Source organism: Bufo bufo, chromosome 2 (genome assembly GCF_905171765.1).
Source record: "Bufo bufo chromosome 2, aBufBuf1.1, whole genome shotgun sequence".
In the NCBI taxonomy this organism is placed as follows: Eukaryota; Metazoa; Chordata; class Amphibia; order Anura; family Bufonidae; genus Bufo; species Bufo bufo.
In genome coordinates, this window is record NC_053390.1 from 245,908,521 (window position 1) to 245,935,081 (window position 26,561).

Here is a 26,561-nt window from a genome sequence, read left to right on the forward strand (position 1 = left end):
GTTTGGGGGGGAGTTAGGCAAGCATAGGGACATTGCTGTAGCTGTGCTCGAAGTGCTACAGCACACCCCTCAGTGCTAAAAATGCTAATTTGCATACAGAGAAGTCAACTTGTGTCGCCCACGCTGATGGGTACAGAGTAAAGAAATATATATCATTTTAATCAGCATGATCAACCCTACCAGCTAGTCTGTCTGGTTTAATGGGGTTGATTATACTGACGGGGCATAATTTTGCCTTTAAAAAAAAAAAAAAAAAGTTTACATTTTTTTAAATAAAATATACATATAATTTTTTATATTTCTTTAAAGGGTAAGTTGGAGGAGATTGAATAGCATCTCACAAATACAACCTTTCAAAGTGTCCCCTGATGGCGACATCAGACTGTTGTCAGCATCATGTATCAATACTTGAAGCATAAAATGTATTTTTATTGGACAAAAAACTTTTCTAAATTGTAAATATGCGACACACTGTGCATTCAAGAAGTCTTTGCACTGTCTTACTATTGGACAGTATTAGTAAATCTGCCCAGTGTATTTCTTTAAAAAAAACATGTTCAACATTGGGGCCAATAGCCAGGAAACTGAAGTTTTGCCTAATATACAGTGGGGGAAATAATTATTTGACCCCTCACTGATTTTGTAAGTTTGTCCAATGACAAAGAAATGAAAAGTCTCAGAACAGTATCATTTCAATGGTAGGTTTATTGTAACAGTGGCAGATAGCACATCAAAAGGAAAATCGAAAAAAAAACTTTAAATAAAAGATAGCAACTGATTTGCATTTCATTGAGTGAAATAAGTATTTGAACCCCTACCAACCATTAAGAGTTCTGGCTCCCACAGAGTGGTTAGACACTTCTACTCAATTAGTCACCCTCATTAAGGACACCTGTCTTAACTAGTCACCTGTATAAAAGACACCTGTCCACAGAATCAATCAATCAAGCAGACTCCAAACTCTCCAACATGGGAAAGACCAAAGAGCTGTCCAAGGATGTCAGAGACAAAATTGTAGACCTGCACAAGGCTGGAATGGGCTACAAAACCATTAGCAAGAAGCTGGGAGAGAAGGTGACAACTGTTGGTGCGATTGTTCGAAAATGGAAGGAGCACAAAATGACCATCAATCGACCTCGCTCTGGGGCTCCACGCAAGATCTCACCTCGTGGGGTGTCAATGGTTCTGAGAAAGGTGAAAAAGCATCCTAGAACTACACGGGAGGAGTTAGTTAATGACCTCAAATTAGCAGGGACCACAGTCACCAAGAAAACCATTGGAAACACATTACACCGCAATGGATTAAAATCCTGCAGGGCTCGCAAGGTCCCCCTGCTCAGGAAGGCACATGTGCAGGCCCGTCTGAAGTTTGCCAATGAACACCATAATGATTCAGAGAGTGACTGGGAGAAGGTGCTGTGGTCTGATGAGACCAAAATAGAGCTCTTTGGCATTAACTGAACTCGCTGTGTTTGGAGGAAGAAAAATGCTGCCTATGACCCCCAAAACACCGTCCCCACCGTCAAGCATGGGGGTGGAAACATTTTGCTTTGGGGGTGTTTTTCTGCTAAGGGCACAGGACAACTTATTCGCATAAACGGGAAAATGGACGGAGCCATGTATCGCGAAATCCTGAGCGACAACCTCCTTCCCTCTGCCAGGAAACTGAAAATGGGTCGTGGATGGGTGTTCCAGCACGACAATGACCCAAAACATACAGCAAAGGCAACAAAGGAGTGGCTCAAGAAGAAGCACATTAAGGTCATGGAGTGGCCTAGTCAGTCTCCGGACCTTAATCCAATCGAAAACCTATGGAGGGAGCTCAAGCTCAGAGTTGCACAGAGACAGCCTCGAAACCTTAGGGATTTAGAGATGATCTGCAAAGAGGAGTGGACCAACATTCCTCCTAAAATGTGCGCAAACTTGGTCATCAATTACAAGAAACGTTTGACCTCTGTGCTTGCAAACAAGGGTTTTTCCACCAAGTATTAAGTCTTTTTTTGTTAGAGGGTTCAAATACTTATTTCACTCAATGAAATGCAAATCAGTTGCTATCTTTTATTTAAAGTTATTTTTTCGATTTTCCTTTTGATGTGCTATCTGCCACTGTTACAATAAACCTACCATTGAAATGATACTGTTCTGAGACTTTTCATTTCTTTGTCATTGGACAAACTTACAAAATCAGTGAGGGGTCAAATAATTATTTCCCCCACTGTATGATGTCCTATTTGATGTAATGAGAACCGATTTTGATAAATTGGGGTCTTGGCATAATGGAACATAACTTAAAATTTCTAAACGTTCCTAAATTCCTAAGAAAATAAATATGGAAGGTGTTCTGCATTTAATCAATTATACAATTTTAATATTTTTAAGCTGGAGTTGGAAATGAAACCTTTCTACCTCCAACACTTACTCCTTCACAGCCCTGTACAAGACATACATATTGCAAGGGGAGATAGGTTTGTATCGTGCAGTGATTACACTGTATCCATTCTACAGTCTCCATGTCATTCTTCCATAAATGTCATTTATATGTTCTCTTTGCATGTATTCTGCCCCCCCCCCCCCTCCACATGATTGTGGTTAAGTAGATAAGCAATCTTCTTACCTAGAACTTGTACGCTTCTTGTATATTCTTATATATATTCTTTCCAAACTCACTCCTTGATTTTATTACTTTGTGCAAACTGAAGTTCACTTACCGTATTTTTCGCCCTATAAGACGCACTCTTCCCAGCTCCCCCCCACCCCCCCCAAAGTGGGAGGAAAATGCAGTGCGTCTTATGGGGTGAAGGCTGCCATTTTTACACTGATACACCGCCGACCGCAAGCTGCACAGCGCGGCCGCTGTGTGTATCAGCTTTGGGCCAGCCTTTAGTTTTGTAATGACAGCGGGGCCCGGTGCAGTCACTGTATTCTATTGCACTGGGCCCTGCTCACTGTACTAATGCTATCTACTGTAACTGCAGGCAGGCAATAGTTAACTATAGATATGTTCGATACAACACTTAGCTGCCTGTACTTACGATCATAGGAGGCTGGCAGTGTAACTTCCTACGTCACGTGCCTGTTCCGCCCACTTTATGAATGAAGCAAGCAGTGCAGGCACGTGACGTAGGAAGTTACGCTGCCAGTTCCCTCCCGCCCTGATTTCAGCCTCCAGCCTGCTATGATTGTAAGTACAGGCTGCTCAGTGCTGGATCGAACATATCTATAGTTAACCATTGCCTGCCTGCAGTTACAGTAGATGGCATTAGTACATTGAGCGGGGCCCGGTGCAATGGAACACAATGACTGCACTGGGCCCCCGCTGCCATTTAAAAACTAGTGTAGATGCCAGCCCCCACCCCCTGTATTGGGGGTCATTCACAGTGGCTGACACGGTTATGAGGGGGGTGTCTGTGGATGTCAAATGGCATAAGATGCTATTTATCTGCCACCCACAGATGCCCCCATGACGGTGCCACCCACAGATGCCCCCATGACGGTGCCACCCACAGATGCCCCCATAACAGTGCCACTCACAGATGCCCCCATAACAGTGCCACCCACAGGCCCACCTTTTGGTTTAAAATTAATATTTTTCTTATTTTCCTCCTCAAAAACCTAGGTGCGTCTTATAGGGCGAAAAATACAGTATATCTAGGGGTTGTCAAAATGTATGTATATTATTCAGGGTTATGGCATAAATGTTAAACGTCATTATCATTGCTTGTGGTCTACCCTAGAGATCCAGAAACGTTAGCACAAAGGAAGAAGCGTTACCGGCAAATTTGCTACAGAAACGCAGCATGCCAAGATGCTGTTCACTGCTGTGTACATGTGGTCTTACAGACAACTATTAAACTTGGTCACCTTTCCCTTCCTGGGGCAACTTTGTGTATTGTAGAATATGTGATTTATAGCTATGCCACTTTATAGCTTCATATCAGGGCCGTCTTTAACAAGGGGCAAAAGGGCAGCTGCCCCGGGCCCAGTTGCTCCTGGTGGGGGCCCAAGGCAGCTGCCTCTTGAGCTCTCCCGGCCACTGCCCTGGGTGTCAGGCTGTCAGCTACACAGGATGGTGCTGCCATGCCTGCCTGCTGGCACTCCAGGCAGCGAACTGTGAGAGCTGTGATTCTCTTAGGAGAAAGGACCTTAGATGACATCATCACCATGTGACCAGTAACCTAGCAATATTACTGGTCACATGGCTATGAGGTAATCAAAGGACCTTTCTACCAGGAGTGTTGCTGCAGGAGAAGTTTGCCCTTACTGTGGAGCTTTTTTACATCAGGAAAAGGCAGGGGCTGTTATGCTAATATACTGTAAGCTGCTGTATACTGTGGGGTGCTATACTGCTCTACTATATACTTTGGGGTGCTGTATATTTTGGGATGCTGTATACTGTGGGGTGCTATACTGCTACTGTATATTGTGGGGTGCTGTATACTGTGGGATGCTGTACTGCTCTACTGTATACTGTGAGGTGCTGTATACTGCGGTGTGCTATACTGCTCTACTATATACTGTGGGGTGCTGTTATACTATTGGGTGCTATACTGCATACTGTGGGGTGCTGGGGTGCACTGCAATGCTAGGGTGAGCCGAGCCCCGGTCTCCTTCCTTCCTGCCGTGTCCACTTCCAGCCTGAGCCCAGCTGCCCAGAGCATTGATCCTGAGCCGCTGGAGTCTTCAGAACTGGAAGTATTCAGTCATTCACTGTACTCTACCAGGTGTGTGGATTTTTTTTTTGTGTTGTGGTGGAGGGCGTGATTGCATGCTATGGTGTGGGAAGGCGGGATCCAGGGGGCCCAAGTAAATTTTTTCCCTGCTTCAGATACAGAAAACAAACTAAGGCTGCACGTCAAAGCCACTACATGGTACCTAGAATTGGTCACCCCACTAGCATTGATTATAAAAATCACAAAGTAAAAGTCTGATACGTTGCCTGGAATCTTAGTGCTGCTGATCCCAAAAAGTGACGTGGGTCAAAGTCACCAGGTAAGGCTCCATTCACACGTCCGCAAAATGGGTCCGCAATTTTGCGGAGCGGGTGCGTGCCCATTCATTCTCTATGGGGACGGAATGGATGTGGACAGCACGGCCCTGATCTTTGGGTCTGCAGCTCCACAAAAAGATAGAGCATGTCCTATTCTTGTCCGCATCTTGCGGACAAGAATAGGCATTTCTATGGGGGTGCCGGGCTGGTGTGTTTCTATGGGTCCGCAACACACCACGAACGTGTGAATGCAGCCTAATTCTCAGTAAAGCTTGTATAGGACCGTGCTGCTGAATCTTTACACCACAGGGCTCATTTCTGGTAACCCAGACATGGAAGAAAAGGGCTTGAATTCACAAGAACTCGCTCCCTCAATCCACATAATCTGTAGGATACCAAGGGGTTTGCAAAACAGTGAAGCACTTCCTCGTCCACTTAAATAAAATGGTTTATTATACTCACAAGTATCCACTTGCAACAAGCATATCACAAAGATACAAGATAAAAGTTCTCCACGCTGCCTGACCCGGGTTTCGCAATTAAGCTTCGTCAAGATACTTGTGAGTGTAACATAGTACATAAGGCTGAAAAAAGACATTTGTCCATCCAGTTCGGCCTGTCATCCTGCAAGTTGATCCAGAGGAAGGCAAAAAAAAAACTGAGGTAGAAGCCAATTTTCCTCACTTTAGGGGAATAAAAAATTCCTTCCCGACTCCAATCAGGCAATCAGAATAACTCCCTCGATCAACGACCCCGGTCTAGTAGCTGTAGCCTGTAATATTACGCTCCAGAAATACATCCAGGCCCCTCCTGAATTCCTTTATTGTACTCACCATCACCACCTCCTCAGGCAGAGAGTTCCATAGTCTCACTGCTCTTACCGTAAAGAATCCTTTTCTATGTTTGTGTACAAACCTTCTTTCCTCCAGACGCAGAGGATGTCCCCTCGTCAGTCACAGTCCTGAGGATAAATAGATGATGGGATAGATCTCTGTACTGACCCCTGATATATTTATACATAGTAATTAGATCTCCCCTCAGTCGTCTTTTTTCTAACGTGAATAACCCTAATTTTGATAATCTTTCAGGGTACTGTAGTTGCCCCATTCCAGTTATTACTTTAGTTGCCCTCCTCTGGACCCTCTCCAGCTCTGTCTGCCTTGTTCACTGGAGCCCAGAACTGTACACAGTACTCCATGTGTGGTCTGACTAATAATTTGTAAAGTAGTAGGACTATGTTCTCATCACGGGCATCTATGCCCCTTTTGATGCAACCCATTATCTTATTGGCCTTGGCAGCAGCTGCCTGACACTGTTTTGTATAATAAAACTATCCAGAGGAAAGTTCATCAATAACTTATCGGTGGGGGTGCGACCATCAGGGATACCTGCAATTCAGCTGTTTGAGAAGACACCAGCGCCCACACTAGCCTCGCTGTCTTTTCTCTGCTCAACATGCACAGCACTGTACATAGTATAGTGGCAGTGCTTGGTATTGCAGCTCAGCCTCATTCATTTCTATGGGGCTGAGCTGCGCCTGGGTTTTGTGACTGATGAATGTGATTGTCACAGGGCTAGTCAAAGCTGTGAGAAAGCCGGCGCCTCCTCAAAGAGCTGATGGGTGGGGGTCCATGGTGACAAACCCCCACGATCAGTTAAAAAAAATCTGAGAACCTTTTTAACATGCATGATCCTTCTTACCCCTGACATCTGCTGTTAGGGAAAAGTCACAACTGCAGTTATATGCAAAAAGTCACCTAGTCTGATTTTGAAATCATGGGTTTGATCTACTTTCATGTAACGTCTATGGGCACCCTTGAAGGGGGACTTTAGGCGTTTCTCACTTCCCCCTAGTGGTTTGTATTTCACCTAATCTACAGTTCCATCGGAGCTGTATTAGATCGCCGACAGACTTGTATGGGACACTACTGTATCGGTGTTGAGTCCCATACACAGGTTTCTTCGGATGGGATTGCCATGTACATCTTGCTATAGTCCACAACTATGATATCTAATGTACTGCTTCTACTGCTTATGTTTCACAAACTTTAGTGCACATCATACTGTCATATCATTCTTTATCAAAGAAAAATGTTGAATAAAAACCAATAGAGAGAAAACCCTAAAAGTCCCTCAACCGCCATCCTGGTTCAATAGACTTTATGGAATCGTCCTCATTATTTAGAAGTAAGTTAGACAGCAACACTTCCCCGACGGTGTGAAGAGGGGCTGACTGGTATAACTGCGATTTATATACAGCACTGCAGAATATGCGGGTGCTATATAAATATTGGGAAACTTGATAAATCCATCCATCTGTATTTTTAATCAGTTTGTGTATTATGGTGGTTGTTCGTGATTTGTTAAAGCAAAAAGGCCAAATCCAAGAGCTTGTCTTCTGGCTTAGATAAATGGCTCCCATTAGTGACCGGTTGTAGTTGGTTTGGCTCTAGCAAACCTTTGTCCTTTGACTAAAATGAGTTGTGTGTGGGTTTTTCCTGCCTGTGAGCCTCCTCAGTAATAGATTGTGTTGTGGAGAGTTCAGTGTTCGTATTTTAATATTAGCAGTAAGGCAGTGGCATATTTACGGTGCTTTATGTGATAACAGTGGTAACACTGGAATCTCAAAGTGGCTGAGTGCATTGGTTTCCTTGGCTGTGACCTTGAGCAGGTTTCTAGCAGCGCTTCTACTGCCCTCATGTGGCCACTGTGCTGTATGTTCTTGTATCTGAATTCTACATAGGGTAATGTGGTGGTGAAAAAGCCAAGTCGTTATTGAATATTGTGAAAAAACTAAGCTTTTTGTCCTTATGGAGTTCAGCCTTACGTTCTAGTTATTGTAAAATAGAATTGGTCTTCACAAAGCATTTACAGAAAGACACATTGCAGCAGTTAGCTACTTTCACACTAGCGTTCGGGGCTCCTCTTGTGAGCTCCGTTTGAAGGCTCTCACAAGCAGCCCCGAACAGATCCGTCCAGCCCTAATGCATTCTGAGTAGACGCGGATCCGCTCAGAATGCATCAGTCTGGCAGCGTTTGTCCTCCGCTCCGCTCAGCAGACGGACACCTGAACGCTGCTTGCAGCATTCGGGTGTCCGCCTGGCCGTGCGGAGGCAAACGGATCCGTCTAGACTTACAATGTAAGTCAATGGGGACGGATCCGTTTGAAGTTGACACAGTATGGCTCAATTTTCAAACGGATCCGTCCCCCATTGACTTTCAATGTAAAGTCAAAACGGATCCGTTTGCATTATCATGAACAAAAAAAAAAAATTTTTTTTTTTTTTTTTTTTTTTTCATGGTAATGCAAACGGATCCGTTCTGAACGGATCTAAGCGTTTGCATTATAGGAGCGGATCAGTCTGTGCAGATACCAGACGGACCCGCTCTGAACGCAAGTGTGAAAGTAGCCTAAAGGCCAAAGGGGTTGTCCGAGTTATGAAAAAAAATATATAGCATTGTAAATATGGGCAGTAATATATAACCAAGATAAGCAAGTTTTAGGCAAAAAATATAGATTTCCTAATTTCCCTGGTTCTCTTCTGGCACTTTGTTTACCTGCAATAACAATCCCTGCCCATCCGCCTGCTCTGCAAAGGGAGTGAATATAAGTGCTGCCCTGAGTGACATGTCTGCCTGCTGGGAGACTCTGCAGTATGTTGTATGTGTAGAACTACAAGTCCCAGCTGTACAATGACACTGCTAATACACACAGGATCTTCCCCCTACCTGTTCTTGTGCAGTGCTCTGCAGAACTCCTCTGTCAGCTTCTGTGCCCAGCATTTGTCTCCTCACTGCCTGCAGCTACTCAGTAAAGCCTTAACCCCTTCAGCTGCACAGACTCATGGCTGAATGTTTTTCCTTAAGAATCCAGGTAGATACCAATAAGCAGCAGGGGGAGTGTCCATCTCATGTACAGGCACATACCTGCTCTCTCAGGCTTGTGCACTAAACAATGTAAAGAAAGTTCCAGCACTTGTAAATAGTTTTGTTGCTTCGTCTTTATTTTCGGTAACAAATTGGACACCACCTTACACCACCGCACAATTGACGTGTTTCGAACTATAGCATTCTTAGTTGTAACTATCACACATGCACGAAACATCATCAGAGCAGGGGGAGAGGCTGACATCACAGGTCATGTGACCCTCAGTGAAATCTGAGAAAGCAGCCACTGGAGATAAAGTGAGCGAATTGTAAAGTTCTTTCATTTGCCTAGTTAGAAACATACAAAGAACAAAAAAAAAACTGACAACCCCTTTAAGTTTGCACATAGTGTGTTGACCACTAGTCATTTCAGCCTCCCTGAACCCCCTGATTCTCCGTTTAGGTTGGAGGATAATGCGAATCCTTCATCCAGAACATCTGATAGTCTCCAAGTGATATATTGCATCTGGACCTAATACAAGGAGGTTTTGTAATGTTAATTTGATGGCTGCATGTGCTTTCTGTACCCCATTAAGTGCAGTGTCCATTAAAATCTATACAGGCATCTGTGGCTCTTAGCAGCTGTAATGCTACCCCACAGCTTGGGGAAAGTTATTGCTGACTTTGTCTAACAGAATACTGAAAATGTTATAATGTTGAATAATAGTAACATTTTTCTTTCATTTTAAAGGGTTTGAACTTTTGTACCAGCCGGAAGTTGTACGTCTTTACTTATCTATACTGACTGAAAGCCAAAACTACAACACCTTGGAGGCAGCAGCGGGAGCATTGCAGAATCTGAGCGCTGGCAACTGGACTGTAAGTGGTCACTTAACCCATCTAAATCAGGGGCAACCAGTAGTGGCCTCCATAGATGATCAGCTGTCTTGAGTGCTTTATGCATGTTCTCTCTTCCAATACTCTGTTATAACTTTTAAACTTTTATTATCGTATTATGTTAGTTGTGATATATGCAAGAACCTCAGCTGCAGAATGATGCTGGCACCTAGTCTCTTCCATTATGAACCCACTTGCTTTTTAAAGGGGTTCTGCAGTTTGTTTAAACTGATTATCTATCCTCTGGATAGATCATCGGCATCTTACCGGCGGGGGTCTGACCCCCGGGACCCCCGCTGATCAGCGGTTTGAGAAGGCAGCGGCGCTCCAGCAGCGTCGCAGCCTTCTCACTGTTTACCGCTGGCCCAGTGACGTCACGACTAGTATCAACTGGCCTGGGCAGGGCTAAGCTCCGTTCAAGTGAACAGAGCGTAGCCTCGCCCAGGCCATTGATACTAGTCATGACGTCACTGGGCCAGCGGTAAATAGTGAGAAGGCCATGGCGCTGCTGGAGAGCCACTGCTTTCTCAAACAGCTGATCGGCGGTGGTCTCGGGTGTCGGACCCCCGCCGGTCAGATGCTGATCTATGCAGAGGATAGATAATCGGTTTAAACAAACTGCAGATTAAAGGGCTTCTGTCACCCCCAAAACACATTTTTCATTTTTGGGCTTGTTAAAATCCTTATTGAACGACTGTTCCCTATATAGGGCTCTTACCTTGATCTGTGGCTTTGTTTCATTAAAAATCTATCTTTTAAAATATGCCAATTACTTCACTACCAGCAAGTAGGGCGTCTACTTGCTGGTAGCCGCCGCATCCTCCTTTTAAAAAACCGCCCTCTCCTCCTGTTGATTGACAGGGCCAGCGAGCGCTCTCCTCCTCCGGCTGGCCCTGTCAGTATTTCAAATCCAGCGCCTGTCTTCATTCGGCGCAGGCACTCTGAGAGAAGGAATCTCGCCTCCTCAGCACTCCCTCAGTGCGCCTGTGCCGATGACTTCACCGAAAGAAGACGTCATCGGCGCAGGCGCACTGAGGGAGTGCTGAGGAGGTGAGCGTCCTTCATTCGGCGCAGGCGCTCTGAGAGAAGACAGGCGCGGGATTTGAAATGCTGACAGGGCCAGCCGGAGGAGGAGAGCGCTCGCTGGCCCTGTCAATCAACAGGAGGAGGGGGCGGTTTTTTGCGCCGGCTACCAGCAAGTAGACGCCCTACTTGCTGGTAGTGAAGTCATTTGCATATTTTAAAAGATAGATTTTTAATGAAACGAAGTCACAGACCAAGGTAAGAGCCCTATATAGGGAATAGTCGTTCAATAAGGATTTTAACAAGCCCAAAAATGAAAAATGTGTGGGGTGACAGAAGCCCTTTAAGCTTGTATTTGTCAAGGCAAACATCATTGAAGGAACTTTTTCTGAAAGGGCCCACCAAAGGAAGCTATTCCTACTTTCTGTGTATACAGGACGTGGGCATGTCCAGTTACTTCTATTACCACTGCACATGTAGGACTTATTGTAAGTAAGGTTTAATAGGACATAGACTGCGAAGGGTCCCTGTGCATGAAAAGGATGGGGTCCTCGTCTATGTAACAGCTAGTTAGTTGTGAGGGAGGCGCTCGTCATAGATCTCCTTTTTAGCAAGTTGTTTAATGGTGTCCCAACTTCTCTGACCATTTGTAATCCATCTGGAACTCCTATGATAGTTATAGATCTTTTAAATTCAATGAAGTAGACATTAGGATGCATTGGTGTTCTCTTGGTAAAATATTGCCGGTCACTTTTGTGTACACAATATGCTAGACTTTAGGGACCCTACTGTATAAGGGGTTCATTAATGTCAGACTTTGGTCCACCGAAGGTTCCTCTGGACCATTCTTTACTTTTCAATGAAAGTGAGACCTTCAGCTAAGTATGCAGCTGTTCTCTGTGAAGAAAGATGCCATATAGTGAACATTAACCGGTTTGCAAGCCAGATTTAGGGGCTGAATATTGATGCCACCTATCTGTAGATGTTCTTGCCATGAAGAAATGCCTGCTGCTCCATTAGCAGTCCTATTGGCCGTTTTTTTATAACTTTGACTGCAAGAATATTGCAGCGGTTTGGTATGCGGTCAGGAGGCTTCAGTGCTCACCGGAGAGCTTTAGCCTCTACAAATAGCTGATCAGCGATGGTATTGATGACCTATCCTGAGGTCTGTTTTCACTTTTAGGTCTATTTTTCTTTGTCATTTATTGTAGATGTGTATAGCCATCACTGAGAAGATAAGTGAAAACATTATAGTCTGTAGAGTTAGGTATATACGAATGCAGTTTCTTGGGTTGCCATTCTACAGTGTAAAGTAATGGTTCCATATACAGTGTACCATGCTCAGTTTTACAGTTTTCCTCGAGATTCTCCTGATCTTGACTATCTTAATCTGCATTTTAGTGGTCTACCTATATCCGTGCTACAGTCCGGAAAGAGAGAGGCCTACCGGTGCTTGTTGAGTTGCTTCAGTCAGACTCTGACAAAGTAGTCAGGGCTGTTGCCATTGCTCTGCGGAATCTTTCCATGGACCGGCGCAACAAAGATTTGATTGGTAAGTGCTGTTCCAGTTGGTAGTATTGTCTGTCAAATTTATTACAATTGTTTTGTCCACACATGGCACAATTGTAGCTCAAACTAACCAAATTGTACCTGAAGGATTTCTGAGCTTCAGTGGAGCAGATCTATTAAAATGCCAGTGTCCTCGGCATGAAAGTGATTATGCATTATGAGCTGTGCTAAATATGCTTCTAATATATGGAGAATACATTTTCCTTTATAAAAATGCCACGAGCTACAGGAAGATGTATTTTCCACATATTATGTAATTCTGTTTACTTTAGCATATTTCTCCACTTTCTGCAGAGTTTAGATTTTTCTCCATAATGTGGCTGAATTAAAAAGAGGCAGATTTCAGCTTTAGCACAATGTACAGAATATTATTTTCATATTTGTGCATTACATTCCCAACAGATGAAAAGGTAGTTGCCAGGTTTTCAAAAAGTGGTAGGGAAGCTAGTACTGAAATAATATTGAAGAGAATAGTTTGGAAAAGGGAATAGCCATATTTTTATAGCTAGCAAATATTTAGATATTGAAAAGCGGGGCTTCAGGGATGTAAAGTGCATAAATAATGACTATTAGTGCATTGTATGAGATATTGTCATAGTGTCTTGACGTATCTGATCATTTTATGACCTTGTGACGTCAATCAAGTGGCTTTGATTTATTTGTGCATCAGGTAATTATGCCATGGGCCAGCTGGTCCGAAACTTGCCTGGAGGACAACAGCGTCCTGCTAAGAATCTGGAAGAGGACACCGTGGTTGCAGTGCTGAACACTATCCATGAAATAGTCACCGATAGCTCTGAAAATGCCCGTTCTCTCGTCCAAACACAAGGAATTGAAAAACTTATCACTATAAACAAATCAAGGTAATTTAAAAGTATAGTAACATTATCGAGGGTGTGCAGCCTAGCAATAGACTTAGGCCTCATGCACACGAATGTATTTTGTTTCCATGTCTGTTCCGTTTTATTTTTTAATTTGCGGATAGGATGTGGACCCATTCATTTCAATGGGTCCGCAAAAAATGCGGACAGCACAGTGTGCTACCCGCATCTGAATGTCCGTTCCGTAGCGCCGCAAAAAAATATAACCTGTCCTATTCTTGTTAGTTTTAGGCATTGTTGCAATGGATCTGCAATTTGTGGACCGCAAAACATACGGTCATGTTCATGTAGCCTTAATCTGTAGCCAGAACACCATTTTCCTGTACAGTGAAACCATTTCAGGATTAACTCTCTCTAACTCGCTCTTTGCTGTTTAAAGATGACCTTTCATGGTTTTGTATTAATTGCAATAAATACTTGCGGCTTATTCCATGCTGATGCTGCCAACCTGCCTGATTTTTATTTTTTTTATTTTTTTTTAAATATCACTCCTGCGCCCAACTGTCTCCCCCCTCCTTGTAGTTTTCACGCTCAGTATGCTAATACTGAGCATCGGTACAGGGAGGAGATGTTGGGGTTTCTCAATGGACGTCTACTCCTCCAATCACAGTGGAGAGCGTCACAGCCAGGAAGAAGGAGACTCCCATTGAGAAACCCTCTAGTCTCCTCCTCCCTGTACCGATGCTCAGTATTGACATACTGAGCGTGAAAACTACGGGGGGGGGGGGGTCACAGCGGGGCACAGGAGTGGTATTTTAAAAAATCAGGCAGGATAGCAGCATCAGCGGCGGGTACCCCCCAAGTAAAGGTATTTATCGCAATTAATCCAAAACCACGAAAGGTCCTCTTTAAATCCCCACTGGACTGGAAATGGGGAGGTCTTATGTCGGCATCTGCATGTCAATGGCCTCTGCGGTCACGTGCTAAACAGCACATCATACAATAGATATATAAATTATATACATCTATTTTATCTAATCTCTCTGTATAATCTATATCTAATATACCCTCACAGACAGAGTTGATTACTGCAGCCTTTACACTCACCGCTCCTGTGAGCACGTTTCTACACACTGTTTCAGTCAATGTGAACTTAAGGCTTTTACGGAGACGGTGACCAGACTTCAGATCCACTGTATCTGTAACATAGCAGACAAATACCAACTTGCTGTTGGATACTCAGAAAGAAGTTTGCATTCCGAACAGATGAGAAAATGAAATTTGTGCATGTGATGGTGTATCAATCTGTGCATTTTGATGATGATAATGATGCCTGGAATCTTCTGACACTTTATTTAGTCAGTCTCCAAGAGAGGTGAAAGCTGCCTCCCATGTCCTACAGATGATTTGGAGCTACAAGGAACTTCGTAATGCTCTTCAAAAAGAAGGGTGGAACAAAGCAAACTTCCAGGTAAAGACTTCTTATTATGGTGGGTGGATTTCTAAATATCACCACCATCTTTCAGGGGTGTTGCTAGGCCTGGGCTCTGGATTACAAGCATATTGGCCAGAACATCTGGCCAGCACATTTTTCTTCATTGTTGGGCAGCTTCTTTTAATGCTTCAACTTAGGGCTCTTTCACACCTGCGTTATTGTCTTCCGGCATAGAGTTCCGTCGTCGGGGCTCTATGCTGGAAGAATCCTGATCAGGATTATCCTAATGCATTCTGAATGGAGAGAAATCCGTTCAGGATGCATCAGGATGTCTTCAGTTCCGGAACGGAACGTTTTTTGGCCGGAGAAAATACCGCAGCATGCTGCGCTTTTTGCTCCGGCCAAAAATCCGGAACACTTGCCGCAAGGCCGGATCCGGAATTAATGCCCATTGGAAGGCATTGATCCGGATCCGGCCTTAAGCTAAACGTCGTTTCGGCGCATTGCCGGAGCCGACATTTAGCTTTTTCTGAATGGTTACCATGGCTGCCGGGACGCTAAAGTCCTGGCAGCCATGGTAAGTGTAGTGGGGAGCGGGGGAGCAGTGTACTTACCGTCCGTGCGGCTCCCCGGGCGCTCCAGAGTGACGTCAGGGCGCCCCAAGCGCATGGATCACGTCATCCATGCGCATGGGGCGCTCTGACGTCATTCTGGAGCGCCCGGGGAGCCGCACGGACTGTAAGTATACCGCTCCCCCGCTCCCCGCTCCTACTATGGCAACCAGGACTTTAATAGCGTCCTGGGTGCCATAGTAACACTGAAAGCATTTGGAAGACGGTTCAGTCTTCAAATGCTTTCAGTACACTTGCGTTTTTCCGGATCCGGCGGGCACCTCCGGCAAGTGGAGTGCACGACAGATCCGGACAACGCAAGTGTGAAAGAGGCTTTAGCCACAAGTACTGGGCTGCTGGGGGTCTGCAGATGAGTTTAGCCTGTGGCACATTAAGCCTATAATTAGTGGCTCCATTACATGCCAGTCTACTCTAAAGTGTAGTGAAACCTGCCAGCAGCCCTGAACTGGTGGCTTATTATGAGCGTATGAAGCAGGACTTGTAGTTGGCTCCTCCCAGCCAAAGACAACATTCCAGACAGAACAAGTAGATTACAGAGCTGCTGCTTCCTGTCCTGCTCACCAGTGCTTGTACCAGAGTTTAAAAGTTCTTGTGTAAATGGCCTCTGCCCGCCCAGCAGAAACCAGTGCCAGTGTGATTCTATGGAGGAGGGAACACAGAATTGCTATTCTACCTTGTATGTTTATGGGACCTGTCAGTGTTTTACATGATGCGCTGCTGTATTACTTACATACATACATACATACACATACTTATGACCACTTCCGACATTGGCTTGGTAGCATGGAGCTCATGAAGGAAGTAATGGGTCATGAGCTGGCTTGGTGGCTATATAAAATGTGCCATAGGCTGTCTGCACCCACATCCCTTATTACTGTCATGGGTAAAAAGGCCTATCTGCGTATAAAAAATATTAAAATAGGAATCTGAAGTGGGCTTTGGTCCTGGCTGGTACCTCTGTACCAAAACCCACTTTGGATTCCTGTTTTAAAATGTTTTTATATACACGGATGGGAATACGGTAGTAATTTACCGAAGCCTTGCACGACTTTTGGACGAGACAAAGTTTGGCTGCCCTGAGCCTATAAGGAAACTGCATTAGCACCTGAAATTTTTTAACAAATTGACTTCGAAACTATGATCTGAAGCGTCTCTTTTTCTCTCTCTGAAAGTGGCCTTAATGGAAGATTCCAGAAAGATATGTGGGCCAAGCAAACAATAGATCAGCATATCTATTTTCTTTCATCTTTAATATCATTAATATGTTGTACCACTTGCCTGTACGTCATTTAATAAAGTTTATTTTTAAATGTATTTTAATCACTCCTTCTCTTGTATATCTTTCAGTCTGCCACAGCAACGCTGCCAAAAGGATCCAAGAATAATGGAAAGTCTGGATTTGATGACAGCACACTTCCTCTGGTGGATAAAAATCAAGGTGAGAGAAATGGTAGAACAAATATGTACAGCTGAGCCACAGATTTAATGTTTTTATGGGACTTGGCAATTGCACAGTATTGAAAAAAAGCCGCAGGGGTCTTGAGTGTAGCAGAGCTCTATTGAAATCATTGACGAGTCTGACTGCATAGCTCGGAGAAACAGGAATTTCTAAACGATGAGCCAAAGAGCTGTAGGGCTCAGAAGAGCAATGAGAGCCCTTGTTTTGAAACCTGGTTGGGATCCCAGCACAGGTCCTCCATCGTCTCACATTTCCTTAAAGGGAACCTGTCACCAGGATTTTGTGTCCTGTGTCCGGAGAGGAGTCCAGCGGAAAGGAGCCCAGCACCGCCCGCGTCCTCCGAATCTCCTCCTTGCTGGCTGACGTCACAGAGCTGGAGCGCATCTCCAGACACAGGACACACATCAGGTTCATTTGCATATGGATCAAAACTGTTTTTTAACACAATAAAAGCACACAGAGCTATGGGGGCTGGGTATTGCAGATGTGCTAGCAGCCCATGTCCCCAGCTCTATGCACAAAATCCTGGTGACAGGTTTCCTTTAAAGAAAATTACCTATTGTTTAAATCAAGTTTTTATTCTAAATGTTTGTTATTGGTCATCCTAATCCTGTCTGTGGTGAAAATATACCTGTACAGAATACAAGTCTCTACGTTGTTGGACCTAGGGATCAGTGCAAAAAAAACTGCACAATTTTAGTTTTTGGGTTTTTTCTTTTCTGATATTGTCTTATATATATTTATTTATTTAACACCCTTAAAAATCTGTAGTTTTTCACTTCTCTGTACTAGATCTTATACTGGAGTCGCAGCATTGAGCTCAGACTACACACTGTTACATAAAATGTGACCTGTGTAGACGTGCTGCAGTATCGTCCTTCTACTGCAAGCACACTAGTAGCATTACCTTTTTCCAGTATTGATCCTGTGGCTTATTGCTGTACGTTTTACATTGCCATATGTCACTCTGCCTTTAATCAAGACTTGGGCAGCACAGACACATTTACAGTAATAATGGATATGCCATATTCCTTGTATGCCTTGTTGTCTGCACCTTTTTGTAAGCGGAAACATCTTTGCAATTCTGTAATGGTTGATTTAAATAGTCTTCTCATGTGTTACAGGAAACAAGAAGTCTGGAAGCCGTGACATGATCCCCATGGGGGAGCTTGGCCCTGGTAAGCGAACAATGGAAAAGACCAGTGAAGAAACCGTGCACAGAAGAATTCCCCATCATCGCTTTATATAGAATTCTACTTGTTCTTGTGTTGGCTTTTTGTTAGAGTCCGTGCATACGGCAGGCTCCTTAGTATGGAGCCTCTCAGCCTCCGTGGATTGCCGTGCAGGTTAATCAATCGCTTTACGGCACATTAGTGCTCATTTTAAAGAACCCTGGACCTACATTGCAAATTTGGTTACAAAGCATTTCTAAGCATTTAGAAGAATGTCTCTAGTAGGGGGTCACAGATTGAGATAGATTTGGTGACAACTGTGGTGATATCCGTAATCCAAACGAAAGGCTTTTGCCTAACTGTAATGGCCAGCTCTTATTAATGGCTATTATGTAATATACCACTGCTATTACTTCTGTCATACCTGTGACACTTTCACTCTGATGTTCAAGGTACATCAGCATTCATTTCCGTCTTGATGGCATAAACAGCTCAGCATGCAGCATGTAATTCAATGGCAGCTCATGAACTGAGTCCAGGACGTAGATGTGAACCGTTCCTGGTCATTTATTTTCTATAGGTTTCACTTTATTTCTATGCTCCAGATTGCCTTGAAAAGTGCCCTTAGATATAGCCTCATCCCTAAGCTAAAGGTGCCTTGTGCCACTCGAGCCTTGTGTCCTGTGCGTCCCAAGCCTTTTGTATTTGTGATGGTGAAGGTCATGGGTGCAAAAAGGGCTCTGTAAGATTAGTGCTGCTGTGCCTTCTGTGAATACATATGGTTAATAGGACTGAATAGGAATCAAATTGCGTAAGTCATTCTAGGGACGGTTTAACACTACTGTAGACCTGTGGTTGTCATGTTAATAATTGTCCATGGTTCATATTTCCACAATTTTATGAGTTTCGTGAATCTAAGCTTTCTTTACTTTCATCCTTAGATGGATATTCCACTATTGATCACAGAGACAAGGAGCGCAAATTCAGATCCAATGAAAACATGGGAGATCTGTCAGAAAAAGAGCCCTTAAAGGTACAGTTTATCAGCGCTGCCATTGCTTGCGTGGGGTTAAGCTGTGCAGAAATAACAGGGTATCACTTACCACTGTAAAATTCTATTCATTTGGAAATCTGGTATTCTTGTCAAAATAGGTCACTGCGTTTTAACTTGTCTTTCTCGGAACAATCACATTTTTTGACCTTATCCTTTTCACTAACACAGATTTCCAATTTTTTTGTGTTGCGTTTGTACATATTTTTTCTTTGTAGTTCTACCTTTACTTTCAGGATGTAGCCCATATCTAAAATGGAAAGCCATGTAAGTTTCATGGCATCCACTAGGTGTCACTACTATATTATAAATGTGCTAAACATACAGTAAATGATGATGGTATAGCACAATGTTTGAAAAAATCTTTTTTTGGACCTTATACTGTGTAATTTGCAATTTTAATGTTCACTGTCCAGCTGCATACAGACTGAAATGCAGTAGGTATAGTAATAAAGACCAAACCAAAATTGAATAATATTTTTGGACAACATTCAACACTTTTCACCAATGTTTTTAGTAGCACTCGGCAACTGGCCATATACTGCTAGGGCATAATACCTGGTAAAAATATCACACTTTATGGCCAGATTCATTATATGGCAGTCAGTCGAGGTGTGTATGGTACAAGATTATACGTGAGTGTTGTTGACCTTTCATGTTAGAAAGCTGAAAGAAGCCATGCCATAGTGGATATGAAAAATGAAAATCGGACATCATATAGTACATGTCAATCTTACTAACAAGGCTAGAACCAGCCCTGTACCTCACATGGATCCAGAGATCTCCCCATTCATTGCTTCAATTGTTCTGCTAGATTTATTCCAGGCTATTAGCTCAGGGAGCATGTCCTTTTACAGGGAGCATGTCCATTCTTCTATAGCTTTTTTCCCTGTAACTGCCACAGCTTCTAACAAGACTTAAACTGCGCGCATGCAACCACCTCAGTGAGGGGGACAAGAAATATGCAAATAAACATCAGGTGGCGCTATACAGATACATTATATGGAATAATTCAGTGGCTATTCTAAAAAAAAAAAAAAATATTTAATGCAATTACAAAAGTATTCAGATCCAGGTGCTAGTTTGAAAAATGTAGAATATTTTTCGTGGCACAGCGCACTTTTTGGGGCAAGCATTCAAACGAACTTTCATTCCTGATAATTGCACCATGTAAAAGTGCTGCTGATTTCCTGCATAAGCAAGTGCACCTTTTGTTGGGTGAGTACATCTTTCATGCTCCACCTAAAAATCCTTGTTCATTGGTAGCGGATCTCCCGGTGTAAACAGGGATGTACTATCAACAGACAATGAATCTCAAAGATTGTAACCCCATAAAGCCTCAATCATTGCTGAATGCCAATGTAGCTAAAAAAAAATGGGCAATGATCAGTAGCAAATATTCCTATGAGCTTTCATTCCTGATCATTGCCTACCCTTATTGTGCGTTATCTCCATTTTAGCTCCCAGCTCTTGTATAAAAATAAGTCCCAAATTATGTACAGTAAATATGCAGACATGTGATGCTGCATCTTTCTGTTTTGTATGATCCTCTTGATGTGATATCTAACAATTCCGGGTTTTCAGTTAGAATATTGTATTTTGCTCTTTTGCTAACTTTTTGCCGCTCCTTTATCCTGTCACGTAATTAACTCCTTTCCTTCCAAGCCTTGGCTGGTGATGCACCTCTCCTTGCATTAATATCTGTTTTGCTCTCTCTATTCCTTTACTGCTGCTGCAGAATGACTCAAATAAGAAACACATTACCCGGAGTAACAGGCCTACTGTCAGTCTGGTGGATGCACGCGACACTAAACCGCAGCCTGTTGACTCCTGGGTCTAACTTTGCATGCATGGTAGGTCTTTCTAATGTCTTTGTGGGATCTTGGTTGTGTAACTTTTCACTACTCAAGGTATCATTTCTTTACAAACTTACTAAGGCTACTTTCACACTAGCGTTAATATTTTCTGGTATTGAGATCCGTCATGGGGTCTAAATAACGGAAAATAAACACTTCCGTTTTGTCCCCATTCATTGTCAGTGGGGACAAAACGGAACGGAATGCTCCAAAATGTGTTCCGTTCCATTCTCATACCGGAGAGCAAACTGCGGCATTTCCGTCCTGTGATGCAGTATGCGGAGCAAGATCAGTCATGACCCACAATGCAATTAAATGGGGACGGATCTGTTTTCTCTGACACAACAGAAAACTGATCCATCACTCATTGACTTTCGACTGATCCGTCTTGGCTATGTTAAAGATAATACAATTGGATCCGTTCATAACTGATACAGATGGTTGTATTATCAGTAATGGAAGCATTGTTGCTGCACCCTGCTGGATCCAGCAAAAACGCTAGTGGGATAGTAGCCCAAGTCTAAAGAAGATTAGTTTCTACTTTAATGCACGACCAAAAGAAATTCTGTTGGTTTCTGAAAGCTTTGAGGTGTCTGATTTCTGCTCTCACTTTTTATTTATCCTGCTTAGTTTGGTGTGATGGCAAATACTGTAATGTGTGATGAGCATGATTCTACACATATCAAGTTCAAATTGTTATCCCCTCCCTCCCCAAAAAAGTTTTCCTTAATTGAAGGAATTGTAACAGATGACCTACCAAATTGACCAAAGCTGCTTGAGGATGCTGAAAACTGAAACTTTTATACCTTGATAACAGAACAATAAGTTAAAGGACTTAATGTGACCACTGGATCGAGGTGAAAAACATGCTCCCAAGTCTGGACTGACTCCCCCGTGCTTCGACACTGTGAAACAGCACACACCTGGCAGCTATGTCTCCCTCACCACTCCTGAGCAAGCGCCATCTCTAAAGATAAAACTTCAAGGTCTTTAATGTGGACTGAAAAGGGTTGTGCCAACTTATAAATTTTACAGTGATTGCTGGGTCCTTGCACTAATCCCAAGTACAGGGGTCCCAAACCCCTGAGCAATTATGTTGGCAGGCTGCATATTACCACTACTGCTCAACTTTACTCGATTTCCAGTAGTCCCACAGAGAATCAGTGCTTGGCCATCTCCTGCAGACTCAGAGAATGAGTCCTCTAGATAGAGGATAAGTTAACTTGGCACAACCCCTATAAGTCTCCATTCTTGAGGCCTACTATCATCTGCTAGGCCACAGCTAAAGCCTGAGCTATGATGTGACAACTGAGTAGCCACCCAAGAATTTGTAAGACTTTGGCAGCAGACCGCTGCAGTTAAGAGTACTTTCTTTACCACTTTGTAATCCTTTTATCTAGACAAAATGCATTCATCCTATAAAGTCAGAATTATATGCTGCTGGTTGCTGCCAGAACTAACAGTTTACAGTTGACATAACTGTTCTCCTAATGACTCTTCACTCACTAATGTACTCTTTTCTTCTGTTACAGGGATAATCTTGTGGTGATTCTTTTTGAGAAGACATTTTTTTATGTTAATTTTTTCCAAACCAAGAATCACTCATTTTTAATACACATTGGAGGTATCATTGCCCACCACTGCCATAATGTTTTCAATGAAGAACCATTTTGGTAAGAGACTGAATGAAAACTGCCATCTGCTGTAATTCAGAACCAAACTTGTGATCATCGCCAAAAACCGCTGTTGCTTAATTTTACTTCAGAACTGAATCTTTTTTAGTACATATGTATAGTATATATTCATAAAGTAACATTCCCTTTTGAGGCTTCCTGCACCTTGCACCATTTGAAGAAGAATTACCTTTCTAACGGAGAGTTGGGATGGTGCAGCCTGTAGGACTAGAAGATGGAAAGAAGGGAATTGTTTTTATTGGGCAAATTTCCTGCACGAAAAAAAAAAGAAAAGAAAAAAAACACAAGACTTTAAGGCATTGACTTTAAATTGAGCACTTTTCCTTTTCTTTGGTTTTCTGTTAGCTGCCTCAGCGTGAACTATGAACGTTTTGTGGCTTGAGGTACAGATATAATTTTATTTTCTTGCTACAAAGTGATGGAAATATCAAAAGGATTGTGGAGTAAGAAATATGTTGCTGCATGGAATGAGAAAGTGGAAAAAAAACATTTGTTAGATACGTCTGTGCTGTAGACCCTGATGGTTTTGTCCTTTTTAGAAAGTATCTGAATGTGATGTAAGGATTTACTTGCCAGTAATAGAGCTCCTTCCCCAGGTCATCTCTGCATTCTGACTATGGAATGTATTAAAGACTGGCATTTTTCTGCCAAATACTATACCTTAGCTGGACTCTTCCTCCAAAACGTGCATGTCATTAACTGGAATGCAGTTTGAGCTCATACATGATTTTACAAAGGGTCCTGTAGGTTGTACATTTGACAACATGTGATATAGTGTGTGTGTGTGTGTGTGTGTGTGTGTGTGTGTATGTGTATATATATAGATATAGATATATCTATATATATCACATCACACACGCACACTCTTTTATGGCTGGTTTTCTAGCGCCTGCAGCTACAGTATGTTTCTCTCTCCTGCAATCTGTGTGCAGAACATTCTGCTGTATAATAATTCTGCCTTTTATCTTGTGCTTTCTCTCTTCAATCACTTTGCAACAAGATTTCAAGAACCGACCAACCATCTCTGAACTGTCTGGAAGTTCTTTACCCTTTCTCATCTTGCAGTCATCTTAACTGTTTTAAGACCTTTTACCATGAACATATTGCTGCAATTCTGATCCTTTTTATTAAAAATAAGGAATTACGTTTACTGTTGGAATTTTAATGTACTTTCAGTAGGTGCTCAAACAGATCTGTTACCGAGGGTGAGGTGTGCATTCTTTTTCTTGTATTTGCAGGGGTGGGACTTGTTTTATTTTTTACATTAATGTAATATTTCATGCTGTACTAAACTTAATGTGCGTAGATGTTTTCTTGGATGTTAAAAAAACAAAATCAAAGCAGTCAAGATCATCTTACTGGTTGCCATCTGTTAGTGAGTTGTATGGGGTCAACCTGCACCCTTGTAATCCTTAAATAGATTTAATTCACCTCCAATCTTGGGGTTATATGGAGAAAGAAGAAGAAAAAAAAAATATACCAATTTTTTATTTTATTTTTTGTGTACCCCCATTGAATATCGAATCACGGCTCAACCCACCACCTATTATAGGATGGTTGCCCTCTATACAAGGCTGCAGGTATCTCCCTTCTATATGGTTTGCTGTCCGGACACACATGTATCCTACTATAAACTAAACATTTGATTCTGTAGAAACTGATTATGGCAGCACATTACATTTTTGTAGCCTTGTTTATTCTCTTAGGATATATAATATACTTTCAAGAGGACTTTGAAACTATATCTGACAAAACTGTAACTGTATATCTGAAGAGTGAAATCCGCATTTTAACACCTGTGTAAGAGGACTCATTTTTTTTTTGTTCACTGTTAATATCCTTAATGTTGTTCCTGTGAACAGTAGAATTTGCACTGCCTTTTGCCTTGGAGTTTAGTTTTTATCACGTACTTGTTGCTTAAGGTGCTGTCAACGCAACGATAAACATGTGAATAATCTCAGCCCGTGGACCCTAGCAGCAACAGATCATCTGCATTTGGCTATAACCTTGAAAAATCTCTGACCTGTTCTGAAAGTGGTCATCTTACAAGCTGCCCTTGGACACTTGGCCAACTGGAATAATGCTGATTTCATGACCATGTATAGATCAGAGTATGTCTGTAGTGCCACATGATCTATCCTCCATAAGAAAGTATTTGAATTTTAAAAAAGGGACTGGCCATAATTTGTTCACATTGAAGAGTTTGTTTTAAATTGAACAATTTTGTTGGAACATACTGGTGTACATTTTTCTACTGATATCCACGTGCCGCATTGCAATAGTAGCCTGGATTCTTAAAAGGGTTGTCTCACGTCAGCAAATAGCATTTATTATGGAGAGAAAGTTAATACAAGAGACTTACTAATGTACTGTGATTGTCCATATTGCCTCCTTTGCTGGCTGGATTCATTTTTCAATTACATTATATACTGCTCATTTCCATTGTTACGAACACCCTTCAATCTATCAGCGGTGGCTGTGCTTGCACACTATAGGAAAAAGTAGTAGCCTATGCGTGCCCCTACGGTCCTGGCCACCAGAGGCCAGTGGTTTTTGCTATAATATACAAGCACAACCACCACTGATGGATTTCAGGGAGGTCGTAACCATGGAAATGAGCCAGTGTATAATGTGACGGAAAAATGACTCAAGTCATCAAAGGAGACAATGTGAACAATCACAATACATTAGTAAGTGCCTTGTATTAACTTTCTCTACACGATAAATGGCACTTGCTGAAGTGTGACAACTCCTTTAATGTCTACTCAGAGTATAATGCCATATTGCTGGGACTGAGGTTGTCACTAGTGCCATTCTCAATGTTCTTAGAACTGCCATACAAAAAAGGGCATAGTTCAATTAGAACATGTTACCTCAGCAGAAATCTGCTTGTGTATTGCAAGAATCCTTTGGAAAGATAATACACATATGGATATTGGAAAAAACAAGGGGGTAAATGTATTAGTGTCTGGTGTTTTACACCAGTCTTTGAGGCGCAGGCCTCCTAAAATAGGTGCATCCTCAGAGTCTGTGTGCCAGAATGAAATCTACAGGAGCTCAGAGCGGCTTTAGATGTTGGTCTTCATTTGTGCAAATAAAAATAAATGTGGTGAACCTGCTGAGCCTCCCTCACCACACCCCTTTTTTGGAAAGTGGCAGGGGCGGCGCACAAATGCCACTTGCAACAAAGTTTGTTGCTAGTGGCATTTAAAAAGGTGCAAACATGAGGTTTACAACTTCTTTTTTTTGCCAAAAATAAGGGGCTCAGGGAGGTAAAACTCCCCAAGCCCTGCACTCTAAACTTTGGCTTCAAAAGGCTGGCTGCAAAATAGGGTTCTCTTTTTGTGCTTATTTGTGCAAAAATGTTGCAATATTTTGCATTTTAAGGAGTATCCACAGGATAGGAGATGACTATTTTAGATCGATGGGGGGTCCTACCACTGGGACCTCCACTAATAACCAGAACGAAATGAACAAAGCAGCAGGTTGGGCATGCGCACTGCCACTCTATTCATCTCTACAGAGCTCCAGAGTCAGGAGTACAGCACTGTGCTGTATCTAGAACTCCCATAGAGTGGAATGGAGCCGCAGTGCATATATGCTGTGGCTAGGGGATAACTTATCACAGCAGGAACACCCCTTTTTAAATGATTCGCTCCAATTTTGCCATGCAGACAGAGCAGCCCAATTTAAGTTTACATTTGCACGAGGCTACAAAAAGTGTGTAACGATCTCTTGGCTGCAGAAGCCTTCATAATTAATATCACAAAAAAGTTGGATATATTGTGACTGGTTTTAGAAAGTGTGTGGTTACTGTTACCTTTTTATAGTGGAATATTACAAGAATAATTTTGCTTCAATGCATATTGACGTTTAGACAATTGATTTCTACAAGTGAACACTGATTAAAATATAGCAGTAACAAGTCAAAAAAAAAACAGAAGGTCTTTAGTGTTGAAATTTACTTTTACACTAGTGGCACGGACCTCCTGCAGGCTGTTTCAGCGGGTGATCAGCCTGTTGGATCCATCCTGCCGCGAGTGAACGCATGCCCCCGGACTACCCCGCTCCGGCCCAATTGACTATAATGGAGGAGGG

At 42.7% G+C, this 26,561-nt stretch overlaps 1 protein-coding gene across 4 annotated transcripts in view; it reads left to right on the forward strand.

Annotated features, from left to right (window-relative positions):
• Positions 1-23,924, forward strand: part of ARVCF (ARVCF delta catenin family member) — a 357,246-nt gene extending 333,322 nt beyond the window's left edge. For 3 of the 4 annotated variants that reach the window (XM_040416314.1, XM_040416315.1, XM_040416311.1), the window contains 9 exons: positions 9,606-9,733; positions 12,176-12,326; positions 13,014-13,206; positions 14,524-14,635; positions 16,579-16,669; positions 17,815-17,868; positions 18,804-18,895; positions 22,302-23,249; positions 23,288-23,924. In XM_040416314.1, the coding sequence (XP_040272248.1) occupies positions 9,606-9,733; positions 12,176-12,326; positions 13,014-13,206; positions 14,524-14,635; positions 16,579-16,669; positions 17,815-17,868; positions 18,804-18,895; positions 22,302-22,307 (827 nt within the window). In that variant the 3' untranslated portion in view covers positions 22,308-23,249; positions 23,288-23,924. The remainder of the gene's footprint in view (positions 1-9,605; positions 9,734-12,175; positions 12,327-13,013; positions 13,207-14,523; positions 14,636-16,578; positions 16,670-17,814; positions 17,869-18,803; positions 18,896-22,301; positions 23,250-23,287) is intronic. The other variant, XM_040416313.1, reaches the window with a different exon arrangement.
• Positions 23,925-26,561: the final 2,637 nt, after the last annotated feature.